Source organism: Alosa alosa, chromosome 8 (assembly GCF_017589495.1).
Source record: "Alosa alosa isolate M-15738 ecotype Scorff River chromosome 8, AALO_Geno_1.1, whole genome shotgun sequence".
Lineage (NCBI taxonomy): Eukaryota > Metazoa > Chordata > Actinopteri > Clupeiformes > Clupeidae > Alosa > Alosa alosa.
In genome coordinates, this window is record NC_063196.1 from 31,438,271 (window position 1) to 31,463,206 (window position 24,936).

General features: G+C 42.8%; 2 protein-coding genes across 10 annotated transcripts in view; one reads left to right on the plus strand and one right to left on the minus strand.

Moving 5' to 3' along the window:
• LOC125298918 (filamin-A-interacting protein 1-like) overlaps positions 1 to 10,871 on the minus strand; it is a 33,156-nt gene extending 22,285 nt beyond the window's left edge. For all 9 annotated transcript variants that reach the window (XM_048249857.1, XM_048249856.1, XM_048249855.1 and 6 more), the window contains exon 1: positions 10,494 to 10,871. The gene's annotated coding sequence lies outside the window, so the exon portion shown is untranslated. The remainder of the gene's footprint in view (positions 1 to 10,493) is intronic.
• Positions 10,872 to 16,677: 5,806 nt separating this feature from the next.
• Positions 16,678 to 24,936, plus strand: part of senp6a (SUMO specific peptidase 6a) — a 30,019-nt gene continuing 21,760 nt past the window's right edge. The window contains exons 1-7 of the mRNA XM_048249716.1: positions 16,678 to 17,030; positions 20,344 to 20,437; positions 21,369 to 21,429; positions 22,081 to 22,196; positions 22,531 to 22,683; positions 23,721 to 23,741; positions 24,280 to 24,353. Coding sequence (XP_048105673.1) covers positions 17,003 to 17,030; positions 20,344 to 20,437; positions 21,369 to 21,429; positions 22,081 to 22,196; positions 22,531 to 22,683; positions 23,721 to 23,741; positions 24,280 to 24,353 — 547 coding nt within the window. The 5' untranslated portion in view covers positions 16,678 to 17,002. The remainder of the gene's footprint in view (positions 17,031 to 20,343; positions 20,438 to 21,368; positions 21,430 to 22,080; positions 22,197 to 22,530; positions 22,684 to 23,720; positions 23,742 to 24,279; positions 24,354 to 24,936) is intronic.

Genomic DNA, 24,936 nt, shown 5'->3' on the forward strand with positions numbered 1-24,936 from the left:
TTCCATCTGACAGTTTTTTACCACTGTTGACACACATTTTCAAAACTCTGTGTCTATTTTTCAAAACTCTACACACAAAGCCGACTATTGCTCACACAAAATGCCTTAAATCTCCAGCAAAATGACACACAACATTCAAAATGCCATGAACACATCTCTAAAGCAAATATTTGCCTCACATTATAAACACTTTTGTCATAATGACATTTTGGATACACCATATGAAACCAAAAATAGTGATTTATCCCAAATAATTTGCTGTTGTAAAGTATACAGTTGTGAAGTGTACAGCAAAATACAATGAGTGGTCCCACCAGATGTAGATAGATAGAGATAGATAGATAGATAGATAGATTATAGATAGATAGATAGATAGATAGATAGATAGATAGATAGATACTTTATTGATCCCCAAGGGGAAATTCAAGAAAGATGTACATGGAGTTAAGTCGACTTTTTGTAGAACATTAAGCTAAAGTGATTCATTTTCATTTCAAAATATCTGCATTGTTTTTGAACATTTCAACCAGAAATCATCGCATTTCAACCAGTAACCTGAACAGACTCAAAGGGTCTATAAAGTATATCTATTCATAGGCCTACAGAGCAATGATTGGATGGTGTCTAGTAAAGTAATGAGTGTTTGTACATTGAAGACTGAGTGTGAATAAGTGGCGAATAAGTGTGGCATTTTGATAGGTTGTGTTTGAAAAATGAAATCAAGTTACTTCCTGTTAGATTTTTTGTGTGTCAGGTAGAAAATTCTGTGTGGTGTTTTGCAAAATGTGTTTTAGGAAATTGAAAACTGAGTCAAACAATGAGAAATGGTGTTTTGCAGATTTGGTGTGGGGTTATGCCGTTCGAAAGACATGTTTAGAAAATTGTGTGACAAGCAAGATTTAGCGGAAGATTTAGTTGAAAAAAACGGCTTACACACTGATACTCAGTGAGACATTTAGGCCCTGTTTACACAACAACGCTCACGGGTGAAAACGACAAAAATACTTTATCAGATGGGCCTTTCATTTAGACGGCAACAGCGTTTTTGGGCCTTAAAAACGCAGAAAAGTGAAACCATCTTCCAGAGTGGTAATCTTAAAAACGCTCCGTCTGTCTATATGGTAAAAAAAGCAAAAGTCTGCTCCGATCTGCTCAACGTGTGGCTCTCGTCGTGTACACGTTTACTCTACACCTAGCTACCTGGCGTGCATAATACATCGAATTTCACACACTTTTGCTGTGTGTGTGTGTGTATGTGTTCAGCATGCTGGCTTGCTTTCTCCACTTGTCAGATTGTCATCTTGCAGGGCCAAACATGACTTCAGCACACTGTGATGAGTTTCATGGAGACAACCTGTCTCGGCCTCAGTGATGAAGTGAAGTCCAGTGAGAGACAAACGAGGCTCACTTTCCATCTCAACCTTGTCCACAACTCATAAAAGTACAAATCACCTTTGTTGTTTTCTGATTGAGCAAGCAAGTCTCCTTTGAGCTCCCCCCACATACACTGGATTGGCTTGAAATGTTTCACATGTCCATCATTCACATGAGGACTATATTCCACATGGTAGGCCTATTTTAAATTGTGATTTACTCTATGTCTGGCTCAGTGAAAATTAAAATCATTCCAAACATTGACATAAAAGTTATTTCACAAAGAAAAAAGGTATTTTTGTAGGTCTCAAAAACTCAAAAACAATTTCTCCTGGTGATGAATTATGAAGTTTTATTTGTGTTTGAATCAGACTTGCTCACTTTTAATGGTTTAGGAGGGAGACTTGAGAAGCTGGTCTCGCTGTGTGTTATATAGCTGGTCTCTCTGTAGAGGATGGCACACCAACACACTCCAGGCCTATCATATATTTCCTGCACTCGATCAGAAACTCGGGGCGCCACTTGACTGTCAAGAGCAATAACCGGGCCTTGCCAAGTATGAGCAACGTTGCGCGGCGTTTTAATCAGGGAATGTGAGGCCATTGTTTCCACTGGTCACACTGAACAAAAGAGTCGACTTTCCTTTGCATCACCAACACCTGGGGGAGCGTTCGCTCTTGCCTTCTTTGGCCACTGATCAGAGACCAGGCAGCAGTGGGAAACCTGTGTGCACACTGTGTACGGACAGAGCCCACGAGAGGTGCATCGCGTCGGCTGACCACAGAGCAGACACACCCCACTCCCCCCCTTGCAGCGTCTTATGACTCGATGGCGTCACTAAACGCACACACACGAACAGCTGAGAAAGTAGTGGTGGGAAGGCTCTCACCCCAAGAGCTTAGCTGAGCTGAACCGAGCGGACCTGTGTGTGTGTGTGTGTGTGTGTTGTGGGTCCTGTCTGGCATGGACGTTTGATAGGATGATTAACGTCTTGTGTGTGTTTGTGCTGATTCATAAAGGTCAGACATAAATCAGAACGCAACCAGCCTGCGCTGTGTGTGTGTATGTGTGTGTGTGTGTGTGTGTTGTGTGTGTGTGTGTGTGTGTGTGTGTGTGTGCAAGACGTTTTATGGTGCTGCTGGGAGTGATGATGAAACAAGGAGCCCCACAGCTCACACTCACACACACACACACACACACACACACACACACACACACACACACACACACACACACACACAAAGGGGCCTGGGTCGAGTAACAGCACAGCAGTAACACCAAGGCCCTCTCTGGAAAAGTATGTTGAAGCCACTGAGGCCGAACGAGGCTAGGCCACCGGGCTCTGATGAAACCAGCATGTGACTTCAGCTGGGAAAATCCTGGCCGCCGAATGGCAGCAGTCAGTTAAGTGCCGATGGTTATTAATAGTTGTTACAGGGAAGCTGCCAACCACTCCTGTGGGCACAGCCATTTAGGCTGTCTTCATTTTGACTGTCAGCTTGATTTGCTCAAAAACCTTCAGCCCTGAGCACTGTTGACACAAAAAGCAATGTCTCAGATACCTCAGATGTATTGGTAAGAGCAGCAACAGTTATGATGATATTGTAACAAGACAGTTTCTATAGCTGCGATGTCTAAACATAACCAGCACCATGAAAGTCTGTTTTGATGACCTTAAATACAAACATCCTTTCTTTTAGTGAGACAATATTATTAAATGCCAGTGGGTAATATTAAAATCATATGTAACATTTATTTGAGTTTAGTCTGCCAGAATCAGCCTTTTTTTGTTGTTTAAGTTGTAAGCTCAGTGTGTTCCATTTACAGAGATACAACTCTACCTCTTAACATTTGCTTCATATTTCTCTCATGGTGGTCTTTTCTGTATTATTTTCAGATTGCACATTAACATGTTTTATGTTACAACATACTTAATCCGTGTCCAACAAATCTCAAAATAACACTATTTTCAACCACCCAGTCAGTTGACTTATAATCACCTTGAATTTGGAGGATTGCCTCAGAGCTCAACACTCTAAATCGAGCAGGGCATATTTTTAGCCAACAGGATCATCTGTGCTAGACATTTCATCATAATCATCGTCATCTGCTTCAATGTTGGAATATATATGACAAATATGACACATAGACATGGCTTACATTCTGCTCATGGACATTATCAGGAGGGCAAAGAGGCACTGGACTTCCCCCCCTACCAAAACAGACAGACAAGACAGACAGAAACACACACACACACACACACACACACACCACCCCAACAACCTCGCTCATTCTTGGACATTGGGCCCATGGGTGGCATGCACAGCTGTTTGTTGGTGAAATGGAGTATTTATAGGGCCTCCCCCTAGTTGTGTTTTGGCGCACACAAGAGACACAGAGATGGCTATCCGTTTATCAGACAACAACTGGCAGTTCTCTAGTTGCCCCCCCCAACCCCCCTGCTGATGCCCACCAACACAACACCCAAGCCAGCCCACCTCAGCATAAACAAACCCCGCCGACTGAACGTGGGATTCTTGCTTGCTCTCCTGGTAGTTATTAACACTTCCCAAGACCCCTGCAGCGGACATTGTCGGCGTGCCATGCGCCATCACGGACATTCAAAGACGTCTAAATAAAGCACGATCACAGTGCGTACTGCTGGAGCCACGGCCTTGCTCACACACGCAAACGACTTTACACACACCACATTCCCTGTTGGAATGACAGCAGGGCTTAACTGGGAAACAAAGTCTGATCTGGTGCCAGCAAGAGGCATCGCTGTAATAGTTGATAGGAGGGATATAAACAGACGAAAGGGGACTGGGCGGCTGCCTTCCTCTGATATTATCCACCTGCCGTCATCATCGCACATGTTGTGTTCACAGCGAAAGGGAAAGTGCTTCAAGTGAACCTGCCTAATTTAGGCAGTGTGCCTGGAAATTGGCCAATGCAAGCATTTTTATACTGCAAGAGGGTAATGATAGTCATCCTTGTCTCAAGTCTCAAAGACAATAATAATAGAAATATGCTTCTTGTGTACACCATGTTAAGATGGAAGAGAGAAAAAATGTTGCCAAAACATGTTTGTATGGGGTTCTTTGTTTTAGATTTCAGTGAGGAATTTGCAGAGTATGAGTTTGAGGAAGTGAGTGGAAATTTTTTTCTTCTTTTGTGGTCAGAAGTGCAGTGTGGTCTTGTTCTGTGAAGCACAATACTGTGAGGACAGGTAGCAGGCAGCCCAGAGTATAACCCATCCGCCAGTTGATGGACCACTCCGAGGACCTTTAGCAAAATAACCCCACAGAACAGATTTTGACTCAGCCAAGCGAAGACAGGAATGTGACTAAATAAGGCAAAAGAGAGAGAAATACTTTCTGAGGAGTCCTGCGTGCAGACACCTCCTTTCAGCAAAGCAGACATTTCATCTCATAGTGGGGGAAAAAAGCTTGCAGAAATCGGAAAGAGAAAGTTCCAGAAAAAAAAAAACACATCAGTGGCCCTTTTAATGTCCCTGTGTGACGACAAGAGTAGAACTCGCAGCGCAAGGTCACACCTCATCATTAACCCTACACTTCATCCATCAAGACGTTGTATTTGAATTCTGTGGGAATATTGCTATGCAACACTCCATAAAAACAAACTCGCTCACATGGTGTGACAAACTCGTGTCCATCGGAAACGAGTTGTAGCTGCGACTAACTGCAGAAAGGGGGGTGGATTTGTTTGGGTCCTCATTACAGCGTTAAAGCCGCGCCTCTCCAGGGCGAGTCTGCGATTCGCTCCGGTGTATTATATTCTGACACCCTACGAGACTTATGTTTCAGAGTTCAGGACTGGGTCAGGGAGTTGTTGGAGAGTCAGTGCTTTTTTCCTCCGGGCATAAATCCACAGCCCGTGCATCTGAGGGAGGCTCCTGTAGGTTTCCGCCATAAAGCCAGTCTTCCACCACTCTGTGTCAGCAGCGCCCGCGGCCGCCAGACAGAGTGACCTCTTTGACCTCCAAGCCCACAGCGGGATGGGAATACCAGGGCCTGGGAGGTCCTGGAGAGCTGGCCCGAGTGAAAACAACTGCAAGCGGAGAGAAACGGTCCTCTAGACTTGGCCAGTGCTGTCCAGTGAAAAGGATCGTGGTGATTTTGTGTGGTGATTTTTCTGCTTTAGCTGGTGTTTGTTTTGTCTGATTTAGAGGTTCTTCCTGCTGAGGGAGTTGTGTTGTAAAATGTATTTGCTGCAATTATGTACGGCCAAGATATATTGCTTCCTACAGAGATGTCCACTGTAAGCATGGAGTTCATGTTTATTCTGTGATGCAATCTCATATGTAACCACTGCATGTTTCCACTTTCAGATGAATAAAGATAAGCAGGGATCCAACATGCCTGTCTGTCTACCATTAGGACATAATGTAGCCTATTCCTATGACACATTAGTACAGTAGGACCAGAATATCTCTGCTGAGGTTAGATTACAATCTGTAGTATTCCAAGCAGGAGACACAAATATAGGACTCTTTGCAGCGGTCTACATTAGACTAAGCACTTCCTGTTTCATTGGGCAAGTGCATGATAGCCATCTGCTGTTTCCTGGCCGACCATCATTTGACATCATTTAGAACGTTCCAAATGGCGTCTATGAAGTCACACACTAGACACTAGAACAAAGCCAGATAGGATGCTTGTACCATATCACACAAATGGGGAAAAAAGAGGAAATGCCATAAAGATATGGACTGCACTACACACACACACACACACACACACACACACACACACACAAGCACACACACACACACACACACACACACACACACACAAGCACATGCACACACACACAAACACAGCATGCACAGTTTCTGTTGTGCAGAGCAGTGCACTGATTCATGTCACCAACACCTCTGTCCATATGTTAATTCTCTCAGTGTTCTAATTAAATAAGACAGGTCAGTGCTTGCTGCCGTACAAGGGTAGCAGAAGGGGTGAAGGACAAGAGAGCAGGATTCTTTTGAATGGTGGAGTAAAAATAGAGGCTGTAAACTTGGCCTGGTCCAAAGCTATATACAACCAGAATCTAGCACAGCACAGGGGAGTTTGTGTGCTGTCGAACAGTTTTCCTGAATCTTATCTCTTCCATTCGATTATGTTTCATCACAATGTGTCTTTTTGTATTAGGCTACACAGCAAATGAAATGAAAACGTTGGAATGCGAAACATTACAGCCCACTGCAAATATTTTATCTACTTTGGAAACGTCCAGTTCTCGCAGCAGACCGAAGTGTGGATAGCCTACTATCCTATCTGACCAAAGCGCCGGCTGTCAGTGGAAGAAGAATTAGATAGATAAGGCATGTTCCATCCCTAAATGCCGCGCTTCAAAAGGGCCAAGAGTGGGCTGGCCAGGCCATAGCAGTGACATCACAGGCCAGATGTACTGTAGTTCTTGAACAGCCTGGTTTCACATGCCTTTCTGATGGGATGGGGATGAAGTCACTTCCCTCATAAAGTGGGTGAAAGAGAGAGAGAGAGAGAGTAAGAGAGAGAGAGAAAGAGAGAGAGAGAGAATGGGGTGGATTACTGCTGACTGTGTTATTTGTCTATTTCTCCATCTATGTCAACATTTTTGGCCAGTTGTACACATAAACCCAAAAGCATTTTTGCAAATTTGTGGTTATCTTCTCTGCTAACAAATGTGTCATAACTTCTAGCAAATAGACCTTAGAGCATTTTCTCACACACATGAATTTCATGTGAACTCACGGCGGAAAATAAATTCAGTGTGCAAGGCATTACTTGAAAAGTGCTTTGTAACACATTCACTAACTGACTTAAAATAAAAAAAAAGCTCTTAAAACGGTACAAATCCTGAGAGATAGCACCGTTGCCATAGCAATACAGCATCCACCAACAATGGCGTGACAGCATTTGAATTACTGATTTAATTAATAGCACAATCCATATGTTACCACTCATATGCAGTATTTTTTTTGTGATCAACATTGTTTATTAGAAAAGACTTATGTCATAGCCACTGTTTACATTGGACATACAAACCACACAAACCACAGAACACTCATGTGCAGTAGGCTATACGATCATGCCAACTCCTGAGCAAACTCACTATGTTGCTATTCTATTTTGGCCTCCTCATGCCAGGTGCAAATGATAATACCCATCAGACCAAGAGTGTAAACAAGTATCAATTACCACAACAAACCACACAGGACGGGAGCCTCTCCACCCCATGAGTCATGGCTCCTCGGCCACCTAGGTGCAGTCAATAAGCGGCTGATGATTTCACCGCTGTTTCTACAGAGGGGCTTCGGTGGTCAAATGTGAATGTCACATTCCACGGGTTAGTCAGTTAAAGGTGCATACGCGTCTAGATGAGACACTCGGCAGATGAGAGAGTCACTCTCCCCTAAGTGTGACTGGATGACTGGTGTCACACTGTACAGACACCACAAATGATTTGGTGTCCTCTTTAATGTTACTGCTAGGCCTCACTGTTTGTATATAAAGGGCCAAATATTTACTGCACATTATAGCTATGGAAGTAATATTTATACTATTGTGCTCCATGCCTTTTCAGCTGCTGGAAAGATCATTATGACTTTATACACAAGCCAGAGTCTTAACACTGCAGTGCTCTTGACAGTTACGTGTGTCTCATCAGTCCACGAGAGAAAATAGCTTAGCAAACACCCCAAACCCATCCTTGTTTTGTTGTCATAGTAACAATGGCCGGACACAAAGCCAGAGGGGCTGCTGCGTGTTCCATGCCGAGGCTGCAGAGCCGAATTAGCCGGCTGATCTCATGGCCCCCAGCGTCTTATCACTCAGCGTTTGGCTGCGAATGTCAACAGTGACAGGGACTCCTGCACAGGGACAGGGATGATTTAAAGCAACACAATCAGCCGATTACTGTACCGAAATGCAGTGCTACACATCTCTTTATCTCTTTTCCTTTATCTGTCAGTGAGCATGTGAAGAAGGAAGGAAATCTGGCTCCTTGGTGTTAATGTTACTGAGCTACCCAGGCAATAGTCTCTAAACTCACTCTGGCTCCTTGGTGTTAATGTTGCTGAGCTACCCAGGCAATAGTCTCTAAAACCACTCTGGCTCCTTGGTGTTAATGTTACTGAGCTACCCAGGCAATAGTCTCTAAAACCACTCTGGCTCCTTGGTGTTAATGTTACTGAGCTACCCAGGCAATAGTCTCTAAAACCACTCTGGCTCCTTGGTGTTAATGTTACTGAGCTACCCAGGCAATAGTCTCTAAAACCACTCTGGCTCCTAGGTGTTAATGTTACTGAGCTACCCAGGCAATAGTCTCTAAAACCACTCTGGCTCCTTGGTGTTAATGTTACTGAGCTACCCAGGCAATAGTCTCTAAAACCACTCTGGCTCCTAGGTGTTAATGTTACTGAGCTACCCAAGCAATAGTCTCTAAACTCACTCTAGCTCTTTGGGGGCAGAGGGAATGGAAAAACCAAATAGACAAACCTCTGTATAATGACATGGTATATTGGGGCAGATTTACAGAGAATTACAGGGGATAAATGACTTTTTATTGCTCTGTGACAGCTTCACAATGACAACTCAACACGTTCCCTCACACTGACCGTACGAGATCTAACGAGATCTTTTCAAGATGTAAGCAGAACTAGAGGCACAAGTGAACTGTCAAATAGATATCTAATCATATATCACCATATCATAGTAGAGTAACAACTGCAAATGTTTTTTTTTATCCTCGACTACAATGTAGTTCCAAATCGAGTGTCATAAAAACAAGTAGGGGAACGGGTAGGAAAAAGCCCATCATGGAACACGTTTTTCTCAACAAGATGTGGGAAAGCATACCCAATCTGGTTTCACAGCCTAAAACCACAGAAACAAAAAGAAAAAGACAGAGGGGGTTGGCACCTTCTGACGACAACACTGGCTGCTGATGGTATGCCTACAGAGCAGGAAGTCTGTCAGGGATCCCCTTGTGCTCCCCCACAGGTCCTCGGGGACAGAATAATTATGTCTCACGACACAAACAAAAAGTACACATTAACCAGAACTCTCAAGCCTCCCACACTGGTGAAGAAAGGGAGAGTGCAAAGCGTGGGTTTCAACGTCTGTTATTAAGGTTTGTCATCCAGATAGTTCCCTGGCAGCACACTAAACAAATTCATTATCATCCTCCGAGAGTGGTTTGTGATCATATCTCATCTGGCTTTAAATCCTCCAAGAGCCGAGGATGCTGAATTTTGTGAAAAGCCACTTGAAGAATTCGTCTCTGTCCAGAGTGAGACTTAGAAACTTATTTTTTATGCCCTCCCATTCTAATGTAAACAGTAGAAACACCAAGCTTAGCTGTACTGTGTCTACTTTAAATCTTTCTCAAGAGAATAATTTATCTAGCTTAGGACGTCATGCGGTGGCCTCTGTAGCATCAGAGGATTTGCTCCTCCAGCCCCCAAAACACACACACACAGACAAAATATTGAAGTTCAGTAAAAGTAGCTTGATGGTTCCATGGCTTATCACTGCATCTAGATCTGTGCAGCCGTTTCAAGTGTTATTTATTCCTTGTTTGTCCGCTCCCCAGAGCATGAGCAGAAGCACTCTTTTGGTTAGAGATGTAATCAATTAATGCTCCCTTTCTAATGTACCATTTCCTGAGTGCGGGGAACATTTACTGAAAATCAGCCTGGCGGCACATCCCACAACCCTTCCACAACTCATTGATTCAAATGATGTGCTTCCCACTGAATGATTCATGAGTCACTCTCACACACACTCACAGAGACACCCTTTTACTCATACAGACACTCACAGGCACCACACACACACACAAACAATGGTGGATGGTCCTCTTATTCATATGAATAATAGCCAGCAATTTGATACACTGTCAAAGAAGCAAAGTACAGGCTATTTCAGACTGTAATATGTCTGTAAACACTACATTAATCTCTCAGTGACATAACCTTCACTGTCACCTACCACTTTCTGACTATGAAATACAGTTTATTACATTTCAATATACAGGACAGATCTAGTTATCTCTACCAGTTTAGCGTGTTTTTATCTTGCTCTCATGACTGAAACTGAAGTTCGCTGCCTTACCTGTCTACAGTGGTCCAAGTCCAGTCGACAGCTCACACCTGAGAGGCAACAGCTGCTGAGAGTTAGGAACCAGCACAAGGACAGAGAGAACCCTCCTCAGAACTCTTCACTTCCAAGCCTCTGTGTCCAAAACACTTTTTTTTTACAAAGACACCCACTCCTCTTCCTCTATACTCTCCTCTGCTCTCCTTTGGCTCCTCAAGTTCTCTGTTCGGTAGAGCTGCGGCGCTCAGGGAGATACTGTGAATGTTACCACTGGAGAGATCCTGCTTTTGTCTTCTCACAAAGTTTTGAGCCAGCAGGGAGACTCGCACCGACTGTGAGCGCAAAGAGAGTGGGTGAGCGTGAGCGTGAGTGAGCGAGTGAGTGAGACCAGGAGGGAGGGGGGTCAGTCAGAGCTGCTGCTCTCTTTATCACTATACTGTTTCTTTGAGAAGTTAATTTCTGCCTTTCCTCTCTGACCACAGCAGCAGACACCCAAGTGAACCAGAAGAATAATTCAGTCTGTTTTTGTCAAGAGTCAGCCTATCTATCTTCTTTCCCTCTCTCTCTCTCTCTCTCTGTGTTATGTTTTGACTCAGAGAGGAGTTTGAGGCTGACTGAGGAGGAGGGCTAAATTTAAGATGAGCTCTCAGGCACTCATAGCTTTTAACAGCTGAGATTCAGGCATGTGCCTTCCAAGTCCTCTATGATAGCTGAGCCATCGGATTCCCCCATTCAAGTGGAGTCCAGCTTAACCGTTCCAGCAAAATGCAAAGTTAGAAATGGAACAGTCTCTGGGCAGATGGGGAAAATATCAACTGTACATGCATACAGCCACTTGGTCACAAATGCAATACATGCACAAGCATTATATATGAATTTTAGTCAATCTGTTTGTCATCTGTATATTGTAGAAGATCTGTTTCTGTTGCAATTATCATATTTTGTTTTTACTCTCCACATTGTGAAACAAGACACTGCCAAGAACACTGGCTGGGTTGTGGTACATTATTTAAAAATGATTTCATGGGATCACACGCAAACTGTGTAAACACCAGCATTTGACACTACGGTGTTTGCTATGTACATTGTGTGACCTTGTGTCTAAGAGTGCAAGACAAGTTGCATTACACAATGGTGGCCATATCAATGTCTTGTGTTAGCCTAAGACTAATGCAACTAATCTCACAGAGTGGATTGTTCTATTAACCATCAGTTCCATTCTAAAGACACTTCTTACTCAGGGATTATTCCACCACTTTAGAAGGTGCTTTTCAGATGAAATGCTTCAATTCACTCAGACACATTGCTCAGTTGTACTTGCTTTAAGAGTAAAGGCTAAACCCAGAATCTGGGCAGGTGTTTGTTATTCCAGTTCCTTTATTATGACATGTACCGTACACTTCAGCACACACACACACACACACACTGCAGCACACACGCAAACACAGACACACACACCGAACACTTTGCAGTATCATGGACACAGATGTGCTTGCTCTGAGGTAATAAAATGCTCAATGTGTTTTGATTGAATCTCAAAATCCATACACACCCATATGAAGTCATGGGTTGTCTCGGTTGATTGTTGCAAAACAAGGGGAACTCTGTAGTTTTAGGTCATACTTTAGATGGTGGTTTTCAAACTGAAATGTTACATTTACATTTGGAAAAATGGAATGTGGTCATGAAAACTACTCAGGAGTTTAATGTTGTGACACATACTCATTGGTAGGTTATGAAGGGCAATTATACTGCAGTACTGTATTTGTGCGTTAGTGTGTTTCATGATCTAAAAGCATGGAACTGATTCAGCAAAAGCAAACACACCTATTTGGAACAACTTTGGTCTGATGTCCTCGTATCCCCTGCTGAGCTTAAGAGCAATTCCACAGTGAGTGGAGAGTCAGCCAAGCTCATTAGATGTAATTGAGTCACTGAGAGGCTCTATGTCCTCCTCTTCCTGCTAATGTTCTGAGGTGGTCATCATATTTCAAACCAGAGGAAAATCGGACTGTGTTGTCTCTGCTTTCGTATATCAGTGCCGGAGGAAACATTAAGTAAACTCTATGTGTCCATTTGGATTTGGAATGCTTTCCGAAAGCAATTCTCTTCTGGCTTTTACATGTCCACTCCACTTACTCACGATAGACAGAAAGGTAGAATTAAAGCATCGGGCTTGAACGTTCTAGATGCATATACAGTAAATTCCTGTGTATTAGCCGCACCATGTATACACTGCTTGACAATGTTTTATTTCAATTAAAGCAACACCAAAGAACTTTTCCTCTGTCGCACGCACTATTTGTTCATCCAGCACTGGCTTTGGAAATAACAATGTCCACAGACAAGGTAGAATATGTGGCATGATTTTATGAAAGTACGATGTATTGCGACATCAGACGCAAGTCACATTTGTAGTTTCTTATGTGTCATTCCATCGAACTACAGATCCGCTACCCGATCTGGCAAACTTACATAGTGCGGTTATAGCCGATAGAGGGCCGCGAAGCGAATGCAGAAGTGCCGTTCACCGTTACGAGTTGATGAACCACTGAAACGATTTTGGAAACATTATTTTAAGGTAGAAAAAACTCTTTGGTGTTGCTTTAAAAAGACAAAACTGTGTACTGACCAACAGCCCAATGAATCAGAATCAGATCAGTGCTTTAATCAGACAGAAGAATGAAGAAGATAAATGCACTCCCATGTATAGCTCGCCCTGTGGAGCATTAAACAATGCTGAACATCTTCCAATGTTCAATTAGGTGGGGGAAATCCTGGATGAGACACTTGATCCGGATCCTCTCCAAAATGAAATGGGTTCATCCTTGGTCCACAACACCCCTCCCCCAAGTTTCATGAAAATCGCTCCCATAGTTTTTGCACTCTCCTGCTGATAAGCAAACATACAAATGAATGGGGAAGCAGTAAAAATCAGATCCTTCTTTTAAAGGGTTAGATCTTGAGATGATAATGTAATACTTTTTGATTTACTTTAATTAATTGAAAATGCGACATGGCTTTTTAATAGTGTCATTGTGTTCAGGTCACACTGGCTTAGCGTTTGATAGTCACATTAAGAATGACAACCGTGGCATGACAGGATGAATATCTATATCTAGCACTAGTGATCACATGGCAACAAGGTCTATTTTTGTGATGTATTTAATAGGCTATAAAATAAAGGTAGGCCTACATGTCACGCTTTATGTGTTTGTGGAACCAAAACAGTAAGAGATGCACTGTACTGTATTCAGTTCATTTTGCTGATGTGCACCTTGGATGTGTTTTCCCCATGTGAGTGCAAAGTATGGCACGTTCTTTATTTCCACTGAGTTGAGGTTTACTTACAATCAGGAAGGTGTTTGAGATTGGGGGATCAACAGGGTGTAGGGAGAGCACACAATTATTATTCTTATCTGATGCAATCAAAAACTGTGAGACTATTCTTCAGAGGAGCCATATAGAACGGAAAAAAACTACACATTTACCATTTTAACAAGAGAAAAATGTCACAATTATGAAAGCAGGAAAACGTTTTTGCAGCATGAAAAAAGATTGGGGTGTTATTCTGTGGATATTCTGTCATTTTTACCATAGTGTGTTCAAACTTTACTTAAGTTGTTATAAAGCCATATTTCTTGCATAACAGCCTACAACTACGCCTAACGGTCTATAACTCGGCTTTTACTGTCTCTTCACTTAGAGCCATTGCTTGGTAGGATGCAGGCAGATTTTGTGACTCACACTCATAAATAAAACATACAATATGTTGTACTTCATGCATTATGGATTCATTTTGTTTTGGAGTAAGTTGTGGTGGTGTTGATGAGGGGATTCCCCTATTTCCTACACCTCTGCTTATCACATTAAATTATGAGTATTTATTCTGAGGTTGTCATCGACTTTATTGGGAGTGTATCTCATGACACATATTGCTGTCATTTTAAGTAATGTCATCTACATGTTATTGTGGCTATGTACAGTATATCTCACAAACCATATTGCTGACCGTCATAAAGCCATGTACATGTTGTGGCTGTGTAAGGTGTTACTGAGTGAGTAATGTACTGTACTGTCATACTCCAGTGTGCTGTCATTTATTGGTAATTAAAACTGAATGAATAACAATAATGGAGATTGTATACCAGTAAAGCCATGATTTTTTTTTACCAATTTGCAAAAAAGTGTAGCTTGTTAGTGTCGTGAAATATTTTCTCCAATAATGGATACACAATAATAATGCCCCAAGGGGTACTTGAAATACTGTTTCAGTTAATTTGATATAATCTGCAATGTGAGGATGAGAACAAACAGTGACTTGTTTCTTGTTTCCACATAAAAGATTCACACATATGTAAGTTATGAAGTTGACCTTGGGCCCCCAGTTGGTGGATATGCAGTGACGGAATTCCTGCATGCCATTGCCGAGCCTATTAAATCATCACATGAGTAATTGGACAACATTTTGCAGTTTTATTTCATGTCTCACGCTTGTTGATCTGTGGTAACCGTTTCTGTGATCCATATTATCCATACTAATCATGAACCTGCAGTATGTTCTGTAAATTGAATTTCCCCTGGGGATCAATAAAGTATCTATCTATCTATCTATCTATCTATCTATCTATCTATCTAAGACAGCCTAACCTAGAAACAAAATGAGCACATTTAATTAAACTTATCAAATGACACTGTTTCCGTTTATGCTACCCATACATCAGAAGATTTTGACAAGATTTTGGACAGATTTTTGAAAGATTGGAGTATTTTAACTAATGCCCCCCATTCAAGCTTTACTCAAAAGACTTCAATCTTTCAAGAATCTTTCCCAAATCTTGTCTTCTGGTGTAAGGATGGCTTTAATTGTTTTGATAACAATTTAGGTGCCCTTATTCTATTGTGAGAGAGATATGCATTTCACAAGTGTGTGCATGGTGGTGCTGTATGCACAACATACATTGTAACCAAAGAATTGCTAGCATATCCAGCCTTGTTGACAACGTGACAGCTGCATTTTCAGTGTCGCTCTGTGGTCAGTTTGTCAGGTTTTGGGAAAACCTCTGCCAAGTGGATTTGCAGTCAGGTCTAAAACATGAAAAAGCATCAGGTCTCAGGAAAACTTGTGAAGTCTATGGAATTGTAACACTGGATGGCAAAATGGCTTAATCTGATGTTTTGACTGCTTTGCCTGAATATTAGGCCTAAGATACTGCAAATGCTTAATATTAGCCTGTCAGATCTTGACCAGGTCTGGACGTTAGGTCTAAACCAAAATGAGAGCTATTGCCTATAGTAGACTACCCTACTATCAAAAATATTCTGAGAGCAGGTAAAGTGGGAGTAGCCAACTCAGTGTCTGTAAAATCAGGTGAAACATGTAGGCTACATCCATGTGCATGCACTAGGGCAAAAGTCAGGTAGGCTAGTTATGAGTACACACATAATTGCTCATGTGTAGAATGTCAGGTTTTATCAGAAAAAAGCAAAGCTCAGAGTAGACAGATCCTGAAACCAGTGGGATTTGAGTAGAATCATATAATGTAATGTCTAGCCTACAGGTTTCCACTGCTAGATCAGAGCATTACCTGCCATGTCTAGTCACAGCTATAGCTGTCATTACTGGTAACTCGGGTGTAACAACAGTGGTATTTGGCGCCACCTACCAGTTAAATGAGCATTGACTCGATATCTTACCTAAGAGTGTAGTTTTTGATTTTTGGCCCTCAGATTGTGGACTTTTGCCTATGTGCTGAGGTAATTTCAGTACAAAAACAAACACACGGGGCAATACTTAACGTTGGCCATATAATGAGTTATGGAAATAACAACCAACTTGGTATTTTTATGTTTATAACCTAAGTAAGTATAAGTACTAAGAAAGTATGCATAGGCTAGGACTTGCCTGGAAAGAAAACATTTACAATTTACTAAAGCTGTCTCCTAAAACAGAAGCTAGTCTTTTGATTTGTCCTGTTCCATCGCCTGCTAATGGCTGAAACTTCTGCCACTTCAGGACTTATTCACTCCATCAGATATTTGACACTTTTTTTTGACACATATGACAAGTAGGCCTACTGTAAACTATCGTTTATTTCTTATTTTTGAATTTAAAGGACATTTATAATCAACGTGTAGAAGAAAACATACTGACGTTATTTGACGTTACAGCTAAACTTGGCAGGTCACATAGGAGGTAGCTAGCAGCAGGATGGATATAGCAAATACCAAACAACAGGGGTGGACAGCGCCACGCTAGCGTTAGCTAAACTCTTCTAAAACAAATTGAATTTTGGTGTGCAATGCATAAATACAATATAAAACGACATATTGGTTTAACTGACGTCTGTATGCATCCATCTCTGAAATATATATGAAGATTACAAAACACATTTTCTTGACAGTGAAAAATACTGGAGCTACATTCTGGTGTACAACTAGCAGCAGGCGCCAAGTCTCATTCGGCAACGTAGCTAGAGAACTGAGGAGCACTCATCCTCCGTCGATGACAACATGGAGTAAACATGGCCCACAAGAGCATTTTTATTGAAGGTAAGCTATTACGCTTTTCTTTTAAGCCATTTCGTGTCGTCTTCCATCTATCGCATCGCTCTTGTTTGAGATGTATATACATTTGTAGTTTCAACGACAATTGATGGGAAACGAAAATATTTATAACGGTAGAAATATTTCTTTAGAGGGATAGATTCTAGCTTGCCATGCTAACGGGTTCAGAGGCATTTATGTGCAGCAGCACGGCGGGTAGCCTGCTGGCTGTAAGCTCACCATTGATTGTTAGCAGGCAGCTATCATTTCGAGACACTCGTATTTTGTGATAGGAAATGTTTTCTGTTGAAGCACACGTTGCAGTAATTTCTATTCCGTATTTGTCAATAATGGATCATTACGAATGGGAATTTCTATTATGTCATGATAATCCAACCTCTTTACCTTATACTAATTCTTGGACTACATTAGCTAGAATACCTCCCTCCGCGAATCCAGCGGCTCGAGGTGTCTGCAAGTTTGGTAGCTATGAAGATGCTAGCGAGCTAACTAGCCAGTTTAAAGTAATTGTACGTAGCTAACGTTGGATTAGCTAACGTCAGCGATACTAATAAGACTCAATCCAGTTTTACAGTGTATGTTTTCTGTTATACTGCCCACGGGAATATATAAATGTTACTCGCGATTTCACATTAGATGCTTTTTAAATGAACACGGTGGCTGTAATGCATAGATTGCCCAGGGGCACTGGACAAGATTAACGTTACAGACAAATGTGCAATCCTGATGTTTTGTCTGCCTGTGTTGAGCGGCCTCGGCCTGCTAATGTTGAAGGGTTCAGTTGTTTGGTAGCCAACAAAATGGCATTTGCTTCAATAAGACAATACTACTCTGACATGAACAGACACATCTACGGTGATACATCAAGTGTATGACACTGGGAAGGTTTAACAATGCTCATTTCTCTGCTGGATTCATTCGCATGCCTGCTGTTAGCAAACGAGTAAACTGGAGAATCTCCATTACACACTTCTTAGCTAGCTAATATAGGCCTGGAACTCAAATATGCACAAAAGAAGAGAGCACATTTTCTGTAAATCTTTTTCTTTTCACATATTAAAGTGTAAATATTTACAGATCTTGATGTCTTCCACGCACGTCATTCAGTAAGCTTCAAAACACAGCCTACCTTTCAACCTCAAACCTCTTACTGATTTGTTAGCCACTAAAGTTGATCAACTTGATAGGAAAAATTAATTGAAGAAACTGACACATGATATGTGGAATGCACCATGTCTTATTTTAGTCAATACTCTTAAAGCACTTTCACAGATGAACATATAAGTATTTTTGTTAAAACAACACCAGCTATGCTTACATTTAAAGAGGCATATTAACTTGCCAGATGACCTGTCACTATTGCTCACAAGCTTGCCACTGTGATAGACTTCTGTAGCCTTCAGTTATTGTGCAGCCTATAAACAACTGATGGCTGCTTCAGCACACAAAATATAATTCTGAACTGAAATGAAATGGCTTGCTTTAGGGCAGTATGGTGTGTCTTCCTGAGGATATGGCTCCAGATCAGTCAGACCTGCACAGGCAAGGAAAGAAATGTCATTTATAAATGAACACTCACAGTGGCAACACACCACATAATTGTAATATTTAATACAATTGTGCAATAGGCTGAATGTTCTTGGCTTGATTGGCTGTGCGCGTCCCTAGTTCACTTTTTGTTTGGTCGATCAAATCTATACAACAGTCCTACCCCACAAATATTTAAGTGTATATAAGCCTGTGTGTACTGACAGCTCATAAACGCCAAGATTATGCTTATGTAGATAACTAGGCCTAGCTGCCCTAGCTGGGACTGGTTTGACTATTTTGGCGTCAGCCTCCATGGGGGTGCCCATGAGTAGCACGCTGGAAACTGGCACGCTGGCCTCTGTCACGGCATCCAATTTAACACTGCACTCAGTGTGTGGAACACCCTGCAAGTGGCACAGCCCATTTCTTATTTAGGTGCTAATGCCTCAAAGGCATTCTGATAGAACAAATATCCATTGAACTACGTGGTGTGGAATACAAACACTAGCCTTACAGCAAGTCAGGGATGATCTACCCCTTCCAATTGGCACAGTTGAGCTTTTGGTTCATGCCACTTATTTTATAAAGAACATTTTGAAAGAACAACTCTAGCCTAACTCAAGGCACTGATTTATTATGTCTAAACCTCTTAAAATAATATTTAGTATATAAAGCCCAGTCAATCAGTAGGTTCTAAGGTTTCAGGCCAGAATTAAGCTGCTAAAGACTCTAGATGAGAGGGATGATTTTACAATGACAATATTGTGCCTGCCCTTGACTTAGGCCTATTCAATTATTTTTGAAATCCATTATTGAACTCTTTAAAAAAGAGAGTAGATCATAGCATTATAAGCAAAGCTTGGAGACGAATAGTGACCCAAGTCCGCAGCAGTATTGCGAATCATGTAAGCTGGTTATAAAATGATGATCTTGCACTGCTCCTCTAGGAAATGGCCCATCACTTCCCCGTTCGGAAGCTACGTGTGTGTGTGTGTGTGTGTGTGTGTGTGTGTGTGTTTTAGAGGGGGTGGCAAGAGTAGGTGTGCAAAGCGACCCAGTGTGGCCTGGCCTGGTTTCGTCTCGGTCTTTCTACGCTTGCATAATGAGGGAGGGAGCTACTTAGCAAGTCACCTCACAGGAAGAAAAGAATAAAATAAGATCCCAAAGCAGTTAGATGCCATTCTCCATTTCTGTCCCTTTGTCAAAGCTGTTGTCAGCCCCCAGTACAAATGGTCTCATTTCGTAATTATCAGATAAGGTGATTAATGAAATCGTCGTCCACTTTGGCTGTCTTAGATCATGGTGCTGTAGTCACCCATTTCATCGCGGTCCAGATGGATGAAAAGAGTCCTTTCATGGTCCACAATGGACGCATTCTGGTGGCAGAAGCAGGTGGTTTCGTCAAGGCCTTTTGTGTCTTGTAGTCAATAGAATGTAGGCGACCAGCACAGGGCTCGAACTCTGCTGTTCTGTTATTGCATCTACATGACGACTGCAACAATAGTCTAGCAAAGTTGCCGCAACAGAATTCCCGGGAAAGGAACAATAGTACCAGCACAGCGTTCCCTAACCGCTAGCGCTAGGATACTGGTAATGCAACAGTGTCACAACTTGTGTTTGTGACTAAGAGGAAAATACCTTGGCTGTCCACATACACCTTAACTGCTATGATATACATTGGTTGTGTGAGGCTGCTACCAGTAGCCTTGCCGGACTAATTGTTGTGTGATGTTTTCTTGTTTCCCCTGCCTCCTACCTACCCTTCTAGCTCTAGATAGATCAGAGGCCAAGAGAGATGGAGGTTACAGACAGAACTGGAGCTTCTCTCTCTCTGGTGACTGTGAGGAGCAGAGGAGGCATGAGTAAGCCCTTCTCTCTCTCTCTCTCTCTCTCTCTCTCTCTCTCTCTCTCTCTCTCTCTCTCTCACTTTCTCAGTTCCTGTCTTCTCACACAGTCTTGTCTATCTCTCCCACTCCATCTCTTTTCCTTCCTTCTTTACCTTCATCCTTTCTCTTTCTCTTTCTCTCTCTCTCTCTCTCTAGCTGCAAAAGCCTCTCCCCGACCCCGCTGTGCTCTTTGTCTATTTCCGTCAGCTTCTCCTTCTATCTCACTTCCTGCCTGTTTGTCTCCGTCTCCCTCTGTCACCCCTCCACGCTCTCTCTGAAGCTCATCTCATGCATTCTGAGCTCTCCTGCTTCAGTGCCACCCACCCACAAAGCCACCACCACCCACCCACCCACAAACTCACCACCCACATCTCGCAGACACGCTGATCGATCCCAGAGCTTCAATTGAGACGGTCACACCTGTGGTCTCATGATTTCGGCGGCATAATGGCCTCGGTGTTGTATTCCCCGTGCTGCTGGTGCGAACCTCACAGGCCCTATTATTAAAAAGCCAGCGCACTTGGGCTGCAATTTTCTGATTTCAATCAGACACTGCCAGCCTAAGCTTCCATTATCTAGTTATTGTTGCATCCAAAAATGCAGCGCGTATGCACACTGTCATTATCCTCCACATCGAAGAGAGGAAATGACGACCAGCCATGCTCAGATTTGTACATAGTCTCTCTGTCAGTACAAGCTGAGAAAAGGGCTCAGCGACATTTGCACATCACATTATACCAAGCATGAGGTGGTTGAATGTGTTGCTTTGAGTGTCTCTTTCTCCCTCCTCACAATGGTCAGAACGGAGTTGTCTTTTAATGAACACGCTGGCTCTTGTCTCCTCTCTCTCTCTCTCTCTCTCTCTCTCTCTCTCTCTCTCTCCTGTCCTCTTCTGTCTGTTTTGCAGCCCTCCTGTGAGTATGGATGAAGCTGGCGGACCGCAGGAGCTCTCCCCTGAGGGGTTGAAGGTACCTCCCTCGCTTTGCTCGCCTCTCTCTCTCTCTCTCTCTGTTTCCCCATCTCGTGCCCTCGTCCTCTGCCTCTCTGTAAAAGACTCCATCATCTTTTTTAATGGACGCCAGTCTTTGTCCTCCCCCTCCCTACCATGCCCCTGTTCCCTCTCTCTCTCTTTCTTTCTTTCTTTCTCTCTCTCTTTCTCTTTCTCTCTCTCTCTCTCTCTCTCTCTCTCTCTTGTTTCGCTGGCCGAGTCTGTCTCCTCTCAGCTTGCCTCGGTGCCCCTCGCCCAGATTGATGGCAGTGTTGTTTTCCAGCATCGCCACTCACTTCCTGTTTTGCCCGGCCCGGCCCTTGTGTCTTAATTAGCTGGAGCCCTTTCACCTACAAGAGAATACACAAGCGTGGTATTTATTCCCAGACAGACAGTGATGGCACAGTTTGTTCCTCCCGCCTGCCCGCCGGCACCCCCACCCACTCACATAGATGAACAAACACACCTTTAAAAGCCCATTTCAGATTTAGTCATACAGGCTTCTGTTACCACACATGCTTCCCAGCTTCCCAGCAGAAGTGGCAGATGCATCATCAGGCCCCTGATGTTATTTTTCTCTCCCTCACACTCATTTCTGCCTTCTGTCCCTCTTCCCTCTCCCCCCTACCAGTCTCCCCCCCTGAAGCATTTCACTTCCACTGACACGCAGAGGACTTACGAGAGGAGGCCAAACCATCCCAATCATTATAGGACTCTAAACAAAATTGGAACCAATAGGATGCTCAGGTATGGGCGTGTGTTTGCGTGACTTGGCTATTTGTGTGGTCGCTTTGCATGTGTGGTTGAGGGGAAGTGCTTTTAGTTTCGTGTTTTTTAAAAAAAATCTGAATGGTAAAGGAAGTGCTCACTTCACATCTTCCCCTTTTCCATTATATGGATGGGGAAAATGCAGACATGCTGTCCGATTTTGTGGAGCATAGCACAATAGTCATTAAGTGTAATGCATGCAAAGACCAAGGGAATTAAGTTGAAATGATGATTCAAGTGATTCATCCTCATCCAGCTGCTTTGTTTTGTTGATTTGAACTCCATGCGATTTGTGTTTTGTTCTACCATTCAGTGAAAGTCCACACTCGGTAGCAGCGTCTCAACAGATGCCCAACAGAACCAATTATTTTATTCTCAGCCCCTCGCCCTCGCAGGGTGTAGTCGTTCAGGGGAGACTGTTCCAGCACGCACACACTCCCTCTGCAGTACGTAAGCCCACCCAAAGGTAAGTCCTAGCGTGCTGTATTTGAATTTCTGTAGTATTTTTTTCCTGTTCAGCAGACATTTTTAAATTTAACTACCCAAAGGAGCTGCATATCAGTGCAGACTTTGGCTCTGACACCATACTGGAGGCGGGTAATTACCATCTGCTGGTCATAAGTGCAATTGTGAGTTCGTAGGAATGTAATGCATTTAAATGGGAGCAGTTGCACAATGAACATTATATGACTCTTCTATGGCCACCACCACCCTCGCCACCATCATGTCTGCCACCTGGTCATTGTGCAATTTGAATAATTGGTATGGCGATGTTCACTGAGTGATAATAACCTGTGGCTAGAAACACAGTGATAATTTAGTATGATTTAGCAGCTGCAGTATGTTTGTCAGTCTGTGTGTTGAGCACAGGCTTGCTCTATAACTTTCTGTGTCTTAATGTTCTGAGAAATCAATATAGTGTAATGTTGGTAATAATATATAACTCTAGTGTACGAGCTAATGGAATAGCCCAAGACACAAGGACAATGCTACAGGCAGTACTGGCCAGGCAATTCAGCCTTATCTAGCTGACATTAATCAAATATGTTCTTGTCAAGTGTACAAGAACTTTGCGTTTTCAAATTTATGCACCACAAGGAGTGTTTTTGAAAAGACTATTTTGGTTGTAGAAGGAAGGGCTAAGCAAAGAAAGAATTGCACATTTTCGAATTTGCATGATGTATAAAGCATAATGATTGATAGATAGATACTTTATTGATCCCCAAGGGGAAATTCAAGGTCTCAATAGCATACAGACATCACACACAACATGCACTTACAGCAATTTTGTGCGAGGGTGTTGGTCTGATACAGTCTTTAATGTTCAGTGAAATGCTTCAGTGAAAGCAATCGTGTGTGTGCCATTTCATGTCTGAGATGGCATGTTAGTGTGTGAGATGCTTGAATAGATCCAAACTAAATTATTCTTTTGAGATGCAAATCGCTACATTTTTATTTACAACTTCATTCCTTCCCTCCTTGTTTTTGTTCTTCTCTAAAAAGCAGTCTTGACTTGAAAGAAAGGTAAGACACCTGAGCAGTGCTGCGTAAGACACCTGAGAAGTGCTTCACACTCAGACACAGTGCTGTAGACAAATTCTATTATCGATGCCTTAGTTGAACTTTTTAACGAATGAATTAGTAGAATCACTTTTTCTTAGCTTAATGTTCGTCACTTCATGCTCTAGTCTACTGCATTCAGCTTCCTGCTGCCTGAGGTGCTTTGGCATGTTTGCTGCCTTCTGCCGTTTAATCCCACACACTCCATGCTCAGATCACCAAAATGCATGTAGGATTTATGTGCTGTTATGGAAGCGTGAGTATTGAGTAATGAAATTGGATGCTATCAAATGGGCATGAACTGGAGGTCATTTGATGAACCATACTGTATCTTCCCCATGTTTTTGATCTCTGGAAGGTATTGCACCTCATTGTGTGTTTGCTTGATGCATGCCATTCACCAGCAAATGATCTGAGGCAAATCATTGTAATCATTATCCACTGTATAAGGAGGACGACTTTTAAAGTATTTTGGCATTTTGCTTGCTTTTTGTTCCTGCAGAAGTGACTTCAACACCCAGTCAATCCAAAGAGTAGACATTGAGAGCATTACACTCACCTGCCAAGACATCTCAGGTAAGCCCCCCCCACCCTCCCACAACCCCGTCCTCTGTCGCCTCTCTCCAACCCACATCACCTCCTCCTCCAGTGTTCTTTTGATTCTGACAGTTCCATTATCCCTGCTCTTGCGCGCTCTCGCTCTCTCTCGCTCTCTCTCTCTCTCTCTCTCTCTCTCTCTCTCTCTCTCACATGGCCATTTATTCCCTGTCTCTCTGTGTGAATCCCTTTCTGGCTGTGCCTATGGAACACGCCGTTCAGGGCCCCACCAGAGAGATGCTCTCGTCTCTCGCCGGGGGAGACACGCTGTGCTGGAGAGAAATGAGAACTGAGGAAGGAACACAGTGTTGTGTTGTGTTTCTGCCGTTGCCTCGTCAGAATTATGTGTGTGTCTGTATATATGTTGGAGACAGATTTTTATATGTGTGCTCTGACGAAGACCACTAGCGCGTGTGTGTGTCTGTGTGTGTGTCTGTGTGTGTGTCTGTCTGTGTGTGTGTCTGTCTGTGTGTCTGTCTGTGTGTCTGTCTGTGTGTGTGTGTGTGTGTGTGTGTGTGTGTGTGTGTGTGTGTGTGTGTGTGTGTGTGTGTGTGCGCACGCG